This window comes from Balaenoptera acutorostrata, chromosome 16 (genome assembly GCF_949987535.1).
Source record: "Balaenoptera acutorostrata chromosome 16, mBalAcu1.1, whole genome shotgun sequence".
Classification (NCBI taxonomy): Eukaryota; Metazoa; Chordata; class Mammalia; order Artiodactyla; family Balaenopteridae; genus Balaenoptera; species Balaenoptera acutorostrata.
The window spans coordinates 82711355-82724211 of record NC_080079.1 but is presented as its reverse complement, the minus strand read 5'-3'; the positions used below and the strand labels follow the sequence as shown (position 1 = coordinate 82724211).

The 12857-nt window shown below is 38.9% G+C and overlaps 1 protein-coding gene across 5 annotated transcripts in view; it reads left to right on the top strand.

The window, feature by feature from the left end:
* Nucleotides 1-10438, top strand: part of SLC16A9 (solute carrier family 16 member 9) — a 72003-nt gene extending 61565 nt beyond the window's left edge. For all 5 annotated transcript variants that reach the window (XM_007170830.2, XM_007170827.2, XM_057531148.1 and 2 more), the window contains 3 exons: nucleotides 846-941; nucleotides 6240-7157; nucleotides 7790-10438. In XM_007170830.2, coding sequence (XP_007170892.2) covers nucleotides 846-941; nucleotides 6240-7157; nucleotides 7790-7977 — 1202 coding nt within the window. In that variant the 3' untranslated portion in view covers nucleotides 7978-10438. The remainder of the gene's footprint in view (nucleotides 1-845; nucleotides 942-6239; nucleotides 7158-7789) is intronic.
* Nucleotides 10439-12857: the final 2419 nt, after the last annotated feature.

Sequence of the window (12857 nt, the reverse complement as noted above, 5' to 3'; positions counted from 1 at the left end):
GAAAAAGATTAAGCCAACAAACAAGAGCCTTCAATATTGCCCTGGGGTCTCAAGAAAGGGATAGTGAGTTGTAAGTGTTTTTTTTTTTTCTAACTGTAAAAGAATTTCAAATTTACAGAAAAGTAGAGAATAGTATAGCAAGCAACCATATGGTCACCACTTAAATGTAACTGTTGTTAATATTTTATTGTATTTTCTTCCTCTTTTTTTTTTTGCGAAGATATTTTAAACTAAAGACATGACGTTTTACTCCTAAATAAGGTATTTTGCATCTCTAACAGATAAAAACTTACAAATATACATTTTACGATGATGGGATGATCTGAGAGCGCCAGAGGGCCTTTGTTTTGCAGACTGGGGTGTGTCAGGCTATGAAGTCTAGCAAAATAGCTTGGCATGATGAAGGTGATTTTATAAAGTTGTTTAGAGGACCTAGAGGAGGAAGAACACTGAGCCAAGGGTAAAGGTGTGGAAGAGAGACAGAGATATTTAATGGGCAAGTTTGATTAAATTTTTCTATTTGGTATGTGATTTAACCATTTTCTCTATCGCTCCATAATGTGTTAATTTAAATTTGCATTATTCATTCATGCTTTAGAAATTGGATTATTTTTTTGACTTGGCCCTGACCTCAGGGTGGGTGTGGAGTGAAAACCAAGGCTGCCCAATGTGTTCATTGGAACTGCACAACTAACATCAGAGAGATCTAGGAACCCATACTTTGAAGAGTTTTAGCCAGTTAGTAACAGAATGTCCTATTAGAGTTATTTAATTACACCTCTTTTTTTTTCTTCCATTGAAGTAATACTGTCTGGCTTAATTTTGCAATGTCTTCTTGTGTTTAGGTCTCGGATGTGGTTTATTATACACTGCAACGGTGACCGTTACGTGCCAGTATTTCGACAGCCGCCGAGGCCTTGCACTTGGCCTGATTTCAACAGGTACATTTTCAATATAAATACAGCATTGCCACTCTTCAGCCTTCTAATCAAAGTTAGAAGTTACAAAGCACAGATATGTTTAACCAACCACGCCCCCACTGCCATTCAGGTAGCACAATTTATTTTACTCTAGTCCTAGAAGGAAATTTTATTTTCCCCTGTAAATATGGGTGTAGCTTTCAAAAAACCCTAAAGATACATGTATGAAAAAGCTGGGGCATTAGATGTCCAGTATAATATAAGAAAAGAAAACTTATGGGTCCAGGAAATGGAGAGTCACATGCTGGTGAGAGCCTTTGCTAAAAGAAGCAGAGAGCACTTAAGTAAAGCACCTGATCCCTGAGAGGAGAAATGGAAGGAAAATGGGTCCCTTCAGGCCACTGTCAGGAAGAACAACGCTGACACCTTTCCGGCTTCATTTATTGTGGAACTTAGGGTTTTCCCGAAGTACTGGTTTGTGAATACATCTCGTTGCTCTATTTGCATATTCAAACAACAGACTGTTTACTCTTGTTATTCTTTTAATAATCAAGAGATGAATCACTGTGGACGGTGGTGGGGGGGTGCTGGGTGTAAGTGTGTAAGTGTAAAAGCCTTCTGGACTTGCTCTGATATTGTAAAGTGGTGTTTTACTTTTCAGATGGATTTTCTTCTAAGCTATTTAGAGAACTTATCAAAATTTCTGTGGCCAATGCTTTATGAGTTTGCTTAGGAGATAAAGCTGCCAAGCTTACTAAAACTTGTATTTACGTTTACATTGCTACTTGTTCATGGGTAGATATTCCTGGGAAGTCAGACTTTCAGATAAGCTGAAGTACTTCAGTAGCGTATCTGGCAGCGGGATCCAAACTAATGTTTTGTTTCTGAGGCCAACGCAGTGGCAACAAAGTGCTTCCAAATCAAATTAAATCGAGCTGGATATTTACCCAAGGTGGTTTAAGGAAGCATTGCCAGGAAAGACATGTGAATCACGGCCTAGGACGAAACAGGACCGGAGTCTGAGGGCATGGCTAAGGCAAAACTTGGAGAAGAAAGAGAAAAAACAAAAGATGGAGAATCCAGAGCAGTTAGAAGGCAGTTTAAAGAACCTGACAGCATCTCCCACAAGTGTGGGAAGGAATGTGAGAGCAGGCCTGGCAGCTTAAAGGATAATAGGTCTTACCTATACTGTATTTTTTGTAGAGGCACTATAACATAGTGACAAGCCCAGACCCTGGAACCAGTCTGCTTGGTTTTGAATCCTGTGTCACTCAGTAGCTGTCTGGTGATGGACAAGTTACCTGTTCTGTGAAATTAACTGTTAAGCCTCAGTTTTCTGAACTGTAAAATGGGGATAATAATAGTACCCATCTGTTGGGCTACACCCTGTAAGGCCTGTGCTTGCCCAGCTTCAAGACGGAAGAAAGAGCCTGGAGTCAGCGACAGAGACATCAGTGGTTTAATGGAAGGGGGGAGCTTACAAATCTGAAGCAAGATCCTGGAGTGATGCCGCACCGTGTGTGGTAGAGTGTGGGCAGGACATGGATGCGGGTTTTCGCTCCCGGGGTGGGGAGGGGAGATTGCCAGTTATAGGGGAATTGACATCAGGTTGGCTCATTGGTTACCGGGAAACTAGCAGAGAGGCACACACCTCCCCACCCCTTGGATAAGAACAATCACTAGGTGGGGCCTAGGGCCAGTACATAGGAAGGTCAGTCATGTGAGTAGGTGTAGGTGAAGTGGGCACTGGTCAGGCAGGGGATGTACAGAGAGCAAGAGAACAGCCATCTTGGGTGGCCTGACCATACACCATCACATTGGGTTATCGGGAATATTAAAGGAACATACGTGTAAGGCACATGGCAGGGGCTCCAAAAGTGTTAGTCATTATAATTATGACCTAGGTTTCCTTTAACGTCCGAATTTATTTGTGATGAAGATGTTGGAAATTGTATGCTGAGAGAGCTGTTCTCGCTTTCACTCAGTCTAAAGAGGAGAGCATAAGAGACCGGGCTGTGGCACACTGAACCAAAATGGATTGACTGTGGACAATCTAGATTTGGCAGAATTGGGGAGTTTTTAGTTGTAACACATAGGAAGTTAGATGAGGCAAAATTAAGGAGCAGCATGAATCCACTGTCTTTGTCTATTCAGGCTGCTGTAAAGTAGCATAGGTTGAGTGGCTTATACACAATAGAAATTTATTTCTCACAGTTCTGGAGGCTGGAAGTCTGAGATCAGGGTGTCAAGGTCAGCGTGGTTAGATTCTGCTGTGAGCCCTCTTCTGGGTTACAGACTGCCACCTTCTCCCTTTGTCCTCACGTGGCAGAAGGGAAGAGGAAGCTCTCTGAGGTTCTCTTTTATAAGGGCACTAATCCCATTCAGGAGGGTTCTACCCTATGACCTAATCACCTCTCAAAGGAGATACCTCCTAATTCCATCACACTGGGGGTTAAGATTTCAACTTACAAATTTTGGAGAGACACAAACCTTCACACTGTAGTATCCACCTTCAGTGAAAGTGGTGACAAGAAAAACAAAACTCACAGTAGAGTTTTTCTTTAGTTGAAAAAAAAACCCAAAAGCAAAATAGTTGAAATAATGTGACCTGGGACTTCCCTGGCGGTCCAGGGGTTAAGACTTTGCCTTCCAATGCAGGGGGTGCGGGTTCGATCCCTGGTTGGGGAGCTAAGATCCCACAGGCCTCGGGGCAAAAAAACCAAAGCATAAAACAGAAGCAGTATTGTAACAAATTCAATAAAGACTTTTAAAATGGTCCATGTCAAGAAAAAAATCTAAAAACAAAAAAAGAAATAATGAGACCTACTTGAAATATTGTGATCCAGTTGAAAGAAAGAAACATGGGCATGAAATGGAGGTTTTGGGAAACGATCTTCATCCCTGGTGAGCAGGGATTGATAAACTAATGCCCATGGACCGAAACTGGTCTATTACCTGTTTTTGGACAGCTCGTGAGCTAAAAATGGTTTTTACATTTTTGTTTTGTTGGAAAAAAATATTTCATGGCACATGGAAATTAGGTAAAATTAAAGTTTCAGTGTCCATAAATAAAGCTTTATTGAAACACAACCATATTCGTTCCTTCATGCTTCTTCTCTGGCTGCTTTCACGCTTCAAGGGCCGAGTTGAGCATTTGTGACAGAGATTGTATGGCCCACTATGCCTTAATTATTTACTCTCTAGCACTTTATAGAAAAAGTCTGTTGACCCCTGGTCTTAATCAAAGCATGAGTGTATCTCTTATTGTTTCAGGTTCCCTGAACATCAATTCATATTTTCTCTCTTTGTGATAATGTATACTTTAGGCATGCATGGAAGCATAATTAGTGCTTTATTTCACTTTTTCCTTTATAGTGATGATTTTTAAATTGGGATTTTATTTTTGAAGATTAAAAATTACGGTTTTACAGTTTACACAGTTCCACAAGAGAGCTCTAATTACTCTTCACTGCCCTGAAAGAATCCCTGCATCTTTTTTTTTCTCTTCTTTTTGGCCAAGCCTCGTGGCTTGTGGGATCTCAGTTCCCCCACCAGGGATCGAACCTGGGCCCTCTTCAGTGAAAGTGCGGAGTCCTAACCCCTGGCCCACCAGGGAATTCCCTCCTGCATCGTTCTAAGCCATAACTACATTCTCATGGGCTGTGGGCTAAAGAAACTAGTGTCCAAAGTGGAATTTTATTTTGCTGCCCTGTCGTATACTTAGCATATCATAGGTGTTTGATAAAACCTATTGAATTGATTTTATATGTTTCCCTTATATTTCATGATGTTGACAGGTAAAGTTAGTTGGTGAGCAATGGGGAATTATTTATTTTCTCAACTTAAGGTCAAAATACAGAACTTTCAAAATACCAAGAATATTTTTAAGTGTCTAGTTATACGGCACTTTGTTAGAACTTCTACAAAGAAATGGTGTTAGAGAAAAATATGAATTAATAATGAATGGATACTAATGCAGTATGGAATTATATGAAAGGTCCTCTTTTCAATTCTTTCAGTTCGTTTTCTGAAATGCTTTCAACTTTTGAAGTATGTGCCACTTTTAAAAAGAGAAGGCAGAATTCAATTCATCTACTTTTATAACTTCTCAGTAGTCAGCAAAGAGATACTTTCTTGGTAGCCACAGAAAGATACTATTTTAGCTGTCATTACATTAATGTGAGCTATTAATTAACGTTTGCAAGCAAAGATTTTTTTCTTTGGGGATGAAGGAGTTAACTTTAAATATATTAGGAAGGGACAACTGTGGTACCAAAAAAAAAAAAAAAAGTTTTCTTATAACTCTGAGCCATTTGGTTATTTGTAAGAATTTTTGATGCGTTTTTACCATAAGCTTGGCATCCTATTGGGGTTTTGATATAATTTGGTATAGACCATTTAAAAAGTATGATCAACCTATTTAGACTATTTTTTTATTACAGATCTACTTATTTCTTTCCTGTGTTTTCACGTGACATTTCTCAATGGTATTTAATTTTTAAAACAATCAAAAACTTGAAATCAGAGCCATATAAGAACACTGCAAATTAATTGGGCTGATGTAACTTTCCATTCCAGTGTGGTTAGTGTGATCTATGCTTAAAAAATGGAGTATTTACAGTGTTGCCCAAATGTGCAAACCAGGCATATTTTGTAATTTTAATACCCTATCAGAGTTCACTTTACTCTTCTCATAGTTTATTAATATCAAGCATCCATTCTGGTGGTTAGCAATGGATTTGAGCTATCAAACCACTATAAATATCCTAAAACTAAAATATATCTTTCATCTCAAAAAATAAAACGTGAGAACTTTTCTTTTCCAAAAGGAATGCATACATAACATGGAGCCAGAAAAGTACTTTTTTGGTACTTTTTTAAGTACCCAAAAAGGAGTTGCATAAGGTATTTGTTAAGGACGTTGGGTTCCTGGTGTCAGACTGATTGGGTGTGAATCCTTCTTACGGCATTTACAGCTTTCTGATGTGTGGCAAATTTGTCAAACTTTCTAGCCCTAGGTCACTTCAAGTGTAGACTGGGAATAATAATAGGACCTACCCAATAGGGTTATTGTAAGGATGAAACAAAATGGTGCAATGTAAAGTGTTTAACACAGTGTCTGACCTACAAATGTGAATTCTTAAAATAAATTGTCACTATTGTTGTTGTTATTATCTTAAACATTCTTGTTGTGATTTTAATATGAAGGCACACACGTGAATGCCAGTGTAAAAAAAGAAATCAAATTGTAATACTAATAATGCTTGTCCTGAGAACCCCAAACGATAAGAGGTTAAACAGTTCCCATTTCCTTTCTAGGTTCAAGCATTGGACTTTTTATATATGCTGCTCTGCAGAGACTGCTGATTGAGTTCTATGGGCTGGATGGATGCCTGCTGATTGTAGGTGCTTTAGCTTTAAATATATTAGCCTGTGGCAGTCTGATGAGACCCCTTCAGTCCTCCGATTGCACTTTGCCTGAAAAAATAGCTCTGGAAAACGTACCAGATAGATACTCGATTTACAATGAAAAAGAAAAGAACCTGGAAGAAAACATAAACATTCTTGAAAAGACCTACCGTGGTGAGGAAACATGTAAGAGCACTTTAGCCAGCGGTGACTGGAAACCAGAGAGTCTACTTCATAAAAACCCAACAACAATGGCACACTCAAAAGAGGCTGAAACGTACAAAAAGAAAGTTGCAGAACGGACATATTTTTGCAAACAGCTTGCCAAGAGGAAATGGCAGTTATATAAAAACTACTGTGAAGAAACTGGGGCTCTTTTTAAAAACAAAGTATTTTCAGCACTCTTCATCGCCATCTTTCTTTTTGACATCGGAGGGTTTCCACCTTCATTACTTATGGAAGATGTAGCAAGAAGTTCAAATGTGAAAGAAGAAGAGTTTCCTATGCCACTTATTTCCATTATTGGCATTATGACAGCAGTTGGTAAACTCGTTTTAGGGATACTGGCTGACTTCAAGTGGATTAATACCTTGTATCTTTACGTAGCTACCTTAATAATTATGAGCCTGGCCTTGTGTGCAATTCCATTTGCCAAAAGTTATGTCACGTTGGCACTACTTTCTGGGCTCCTAGGGTTTCTTACTGGTAATTGGTCCATCTTTCCTTATGTGACCACGAAGACTGTGGGAATTGAAAAATTAGCCCATGCCTACGGGATATTAATGTTCTTTGCTGGACTTGGAAATAGCCTTGGACCACCAATTGTTGGTAAGATATTTATCTTAAAGTCAATCCATTTTACTGTTCTTCTTTGTAACATCTCTGGATACAGAAATTCATACTGTAATAATAGCACAGATTTATACAAAATAAATCTGCGTGGAATGTCTCCTGATCGTGATTTATTCAAAATCACTTTGATGTAGGTGGAAAAGCCAGTACACTTGCTCAGGAATTTGTGTTTATTCTTCATCTGGGAGAAACCCAGAATGCCTACTTATTCTTGTCCAACTATTTGAGAAATTCTCCTCCTCTCACTCCCATTAGGCCACTTTGGGAGTAGATTGGGTAATATATATCCTAATCTGCACTGTATATAAATTTTGTAAATAAATTTTTTTATTGGAGTAGAGTTGATTTACAATGTTGTGTTAGTTTCTGCTGTACAGCAAAGTGAGTCAGTTATACATACACATATATCCACTCTTTTTTAGATTCTATCATTACAGAGCACTGAGTAGAGTTCCCTGTGCTATTCAGTAGGTCCTTATTAGTTATCTATTCTATATATAGTAGTGTGTATATGTCAATCCCATGAACTGTATATAAATTGATGAAATTAGAGTATTCCTATTCATACTATGTCTATCAAACTCACTTTTTTCTTCCTCTCTTTTCAGGTTGGTTTTATGACTGGACCCACACCTATGACATTGCATTTTATTTTAGTGGCTTCTGCGTCCTGCTGGGAGGTTTTATTCTGCTGCTGGCAACCTTGCCTTCCTGGGATACATGCAACAAGCAACTCCCCAAGCCAGCTCCAACAACCTTTTTGTACAAAGTTGCCTCTAATTCCTCTAATGTTTAGAGGAATATTGGAAGGCACTGAAGACTGTTTTCTCATAGCAAAATTTCACTGTGGCTGATCTGAATGAATTTTTTTTTTTTTTTTTTTTTACATATCCTATTCTCTGTGTACTGTATATGTAGCCTCTATCTCCTGTATTTTTTTTTCTCTTTTTTCCTTTTTCTGAGAAGTGGGACTATTCTGTTTTACTATTATTCATGAGTTCTGGACATTGTGATCATTTTGGCCAGCCTCAGAAGGCTTTCTCTGTGTAAAGAAATATGATTTCTCTGCAGACTCCATTAGTTCCATTACAAGGCAGCCAGAGGAGACTCTAGCTATTTTAAAACTGGTGCAAGCAGCGTGACGAGATATGTGTGTATCCTGCCAGGGACTAAATCACTCTCTTCTCTCTGCTAGCCTCGCTAGTAAATAGAAGACTTCGAGCCAGTCAGGAAATGAAAGGGGTTCCTAAAACAGCATTAAGAATTGCGGTGGCACAAAATTGATCACTTTTTAAAAATGATATTTTAAACTACCATCACCAGTTTTCATTACAGTAAGTCCCCTACCTATGAACCTTCAAGTTGCGAACTTTCAAAGATACGAAGTGCGTTCGCACGTCTAAATCACGTAAGTTAGTTCACGTGTCTGGCGTAGATTGTCATTTACGTGCACCCTCTACAGGTGGTTGTGCTTTTGTGTACTTTACTGTACAGTACTGTATAGAGTCCAGTAGTACAGTATCTTTATTTCAAGCCCAGGATATCCGGAAGCAAGCATAAAAGCAGTGATGATGTAGCTGGTACTACTGTACTTTTCAAGGTACTGTACTGTAAGATTAAAAATGTTTTCTTTATTTCTTGTGTTTGTTTTTTATGTATTATTTGTGTGAAAAAGTATTATAAACCTATTACGGTACAGCACTATAGAGCCGGTTGTGTTAGTTGGGTACGTAGGCTAACTTTGTTGAACTTACGAACAAATTGGACTTCGAATGTGCTCTCAGGATGGAACTCGTTCGTATGTAGGGGACTTACTGTATTCTGTTTACCTTGATGAACCACCCATGTGTTTGGTGCCCACTGAGGATACATCCTTTTAATTCCTAAGGTGTTTGCTGAGTTGCAGGCAATCTCCAAACAGAGGAGTAGAGTCACTGTAGCCTTTCTTCATGGTTGGCCACTGGAACCTCGCTCACTCTTTTGTTCGTCAGCATCCACTCAGCTGATGTTTCCCAAGAAGTGCTGATTTTACCTGTTTCCAAATTGGAAATGCATATTTAAACCATTCCGTTCTGGCAAATGGGAACCATCCATTTGCTTTGGGCACAGTGGGGATGAGTTGCAAGTCCTTGCGTGTCTTGTCAGTGAAGCCTTTTTATTTGCTACTATCAGATTTTATGACCATCCAATTTTAATTCAAGGGCAGAACTAAAAATTTGTGTGTGTGTGGATGTGTGTGGATGTGCACACGTTGTGCTCTGAGCCTGCGTGCTATTCAGGACGTGGGAAGGGAAAAAGGCAATAAGAAATTGATACCCTCCTCCAACTTTATTCACTCTTAAGAAAAATGTTCTAGGAAGAAAATCAACATCTAATATGTTGACATTTTTCTAAAGAAATGTTTTAAAAACTTTGCTATGCATCAGAATCTTCTGTAGATCCTTTTTAAAATGTAGTTGCCTGAGTACCACTAGTAGGGACTTTGATTATGTAGTTCTAGGCTGTGGGCTAAGCATCTGTTATTTTTAATGAACTCTTTAAGTGATTCTGAGAGCACAACCTGAGCTGAGAATGACTGTTTTAAGGTTGACAGTAGAGAAACATTTTTTTTCCTCTTAAATAAAAAAACAAACAAAAAAACCATTGAGGTGAGGGGTTTTTAATAAATAGCCAAGTTTGGTTCTTTAAATAGGAGGCACTCTTCCCATTGTGCCAAAATTGTCTTTTCATTTCTTTTGAAATATGTAAGGTTATTTTATACTTCTATATTGCCTTTCTTCAAAGGCACCTGAAGCACTTTATAAGCATGAATCCCCACAGCACCTCAGTGAGGTCGGTAAATAGTGCTTTTCTAGGCAGTAAACCTGGAGTGTGGGGAATTTCGTAACTGAGTGAATCCTACTCAATAACCCAATAATGGGGCTCCAAAGCACCTTGGACTTCTGCTCCGTATTCAGACTTTTGGAAACTTTTCTATGCCTCACTCTTTAGTCACTGCCAAGGTTAGTAAGTAAAATAAATAGCATTCAAAAAATATTAAAGGAAATGTTTTTGTGATAAAAGTTCCTTTTTGCCAATATCATGTTCGGGAAATCCAATAACCTTTTCTTAACTTTTATGCCATCCCCACATTCATCAATGTTAATACTTGTCCAAGTGCGTCTTTACCATGTCTACTAATGTCTTCCAGTGTGCACATTATCCATTGTCTAGGGAATGAATTTTAAGTTACAATAAAATACCTTTTGTTTGTTTTGCCTCAGTGTGGTTGCTTTTTCTCTTCTTAGCCCCCCAAATTACAGTCATACTTTACTTGAATGTAAAAATATGAATTCTCTGATTTCACTTCAGATCCAGAATCTGGTGGTATAGATATTAGCATATTCAAAAGTCAATTTGCTAAACCATTTTGACCATTGCCTTCCAAAAAGCTAAAATATCAGTCCTACAGAATCCTTTTGAGGAAAGGGAGATGGACGCCCCTTTGGAATTATTAGTATTGATCTTGCTACTCATTAATGGAATTCTTGGTCTGCTCCAATCGCATTATATTATTCATCCCTCATAATAGCCCTGTAAGATGGGGTTTATGACCCTCTTTGTATGGTATGAAACATAATTGCCATGCCATAAACAACATACACAAGTAATTTCCAAAAGCAAAATGAGAAAGGTTTCTGGCAAACCCTTTGATTTCTAACGTGGCTAGGAAATGGGGCTGAGCTGGGAGGGTTGCTATAAAGCCAGTCCTTTAGGGAATAGAGGAGTCATGTTTATGTAAATAATTATTCTTGACTTGCCTCTTTCCTAAGCATTTAAAAAACCCCCATTTAATAATGAAATTTTATTGATTAGAATACGATCTTTCTTTTGTGACTCAGAAGATATTTCTTGACATTCCAAGTGCCTGGGGCCGATTTGGGGAAATACATGAAATAAGAAAGTCTTCACTGACTCTTAACATCTCACTTCTGCTTTCTGCTTTCTGCTTTCTCTCCCTCTCTCTCTCTCTCTGATGGGCCTCCTAGAAGCCGGCTGTTGATCTAATTTTCTCTAGGGTGACCGTGTCTTCGGGGGAGAAGTTTCAGCCACCACTTTTAAAGTCCCCATGAGAAACAATCCCAAGAATCAGGAGTTCCTGCTCTGGGAGGTCATGACCGAGCAGGATGGCAGTTGTCTTGTACTGGCCAGAAAGGCCCGTGACCTCAGACAGCCTCAACTTCTAGTAATTACTGTAGGATTATCTCAACACAGGACGTTACAGGAAATGAAGAGCTCTGTTTTTAATAAAAGAATGTCTCCTTTTTTCTTTGACTTGGAAGGGGTGTTATATTAAACACATAAATACACAACTTACATGAGCAGTGCCATATAATTTCTCCTTCATTAATATTAACAATCTTGGGACCTTTTGTTCTACAGTTGATTGTGACTGAAGAATGCCAGTTAGTAAGATGCCTCTGAGTAAGGAGTTTACAATCAGTTAAAATGATCCGAGATCCATGAATAATACATGGATAATACTTGGAGAGACAGTGTACATACTCATTAGGGTTGTGATTCCTGGGTTCAAATCCCAGCCCAGTTCCTGCGGCTGGGTGACTGTCAGCAAATTATTTAGCCTCTCAAAGCCTGTCTTCTCATTTGTCATACACGTCATAGGGCTATTGTGGGAATTGAATAAGATAACCCATACGTATACCTGGCACATGTTCAGTAAATATTAGGTATTATTATTTTTGTTGTGGTCATTATTCTTTAGTGAGCGTGTGGCTTCTCAGTACCCAGGGGAAGTATCCAGTGTTCCTGGGCCCAGGTGTGGGGTACGTGTTTGCACTGAAGGGTCTCATTTAGAAGAAGGAGAATGAGCCTTCTGTCACAGCTCTTGCCCTCCCCCATGCATGTTCTTGTCAAAATCTTGCATCCTTAGGGATTCATGACTCAGCACATTTTTCTGAAATTGCCATTCAGAACCCCTGACACAAAACAAAACAAAACACACGCTGTTCCTCCACAAATCACATAGAATCCACTTTGCAAATTGAATTACTATGGGAATTTGAACTTTTATTTTTTTCCTTAAGAACTGATCACCCAAGCTGCTTGGAAGGCGGGACTGAAATTGGGCAGAAAGCAAAATGCTCCCGTTTGTTTACTGAGCACTAATTGGCTTCAGCTCAGGGCCCTTACCTCATTGCCTGCCCAGTAGGCCTTTGAGATTTACCCTTGAGGGAGTGTAATTCCTTGCCAGGTCCTCTATTCCTAGCAGATTCTATTCCTAACAGTCATGTTAGTTGCTTTTTACTACATACATTCCTTGTCCCACAGAGTCATTTACTTTTATTTTCCCTTCAAAAATAAAAAGATATATATCTTTAAAAATTTCATCAGTTTTCTCTATGTGATAGTCTAAAATCTTCGGTAAGCAGCATGTTTTCGGCAAAGAATAATGAACTGCTGTCAAGGTGCTGAACTGCTGTAGGTCACCTTAAAACTACACAGCCACAGAGATAAACCTGGTTTTTCTTCCTGGGAACGTCCCTAATGTGATAAGGCAAGTTGTCATTCATCCAGTTACATCTGAAAACTCCCGAACATTACAGCGTTAAGAGGGCATTTCTAGGACTAGCCCAGATGACTCTAGCACCATAACAACAAAGGAGACCAGGTGGGACT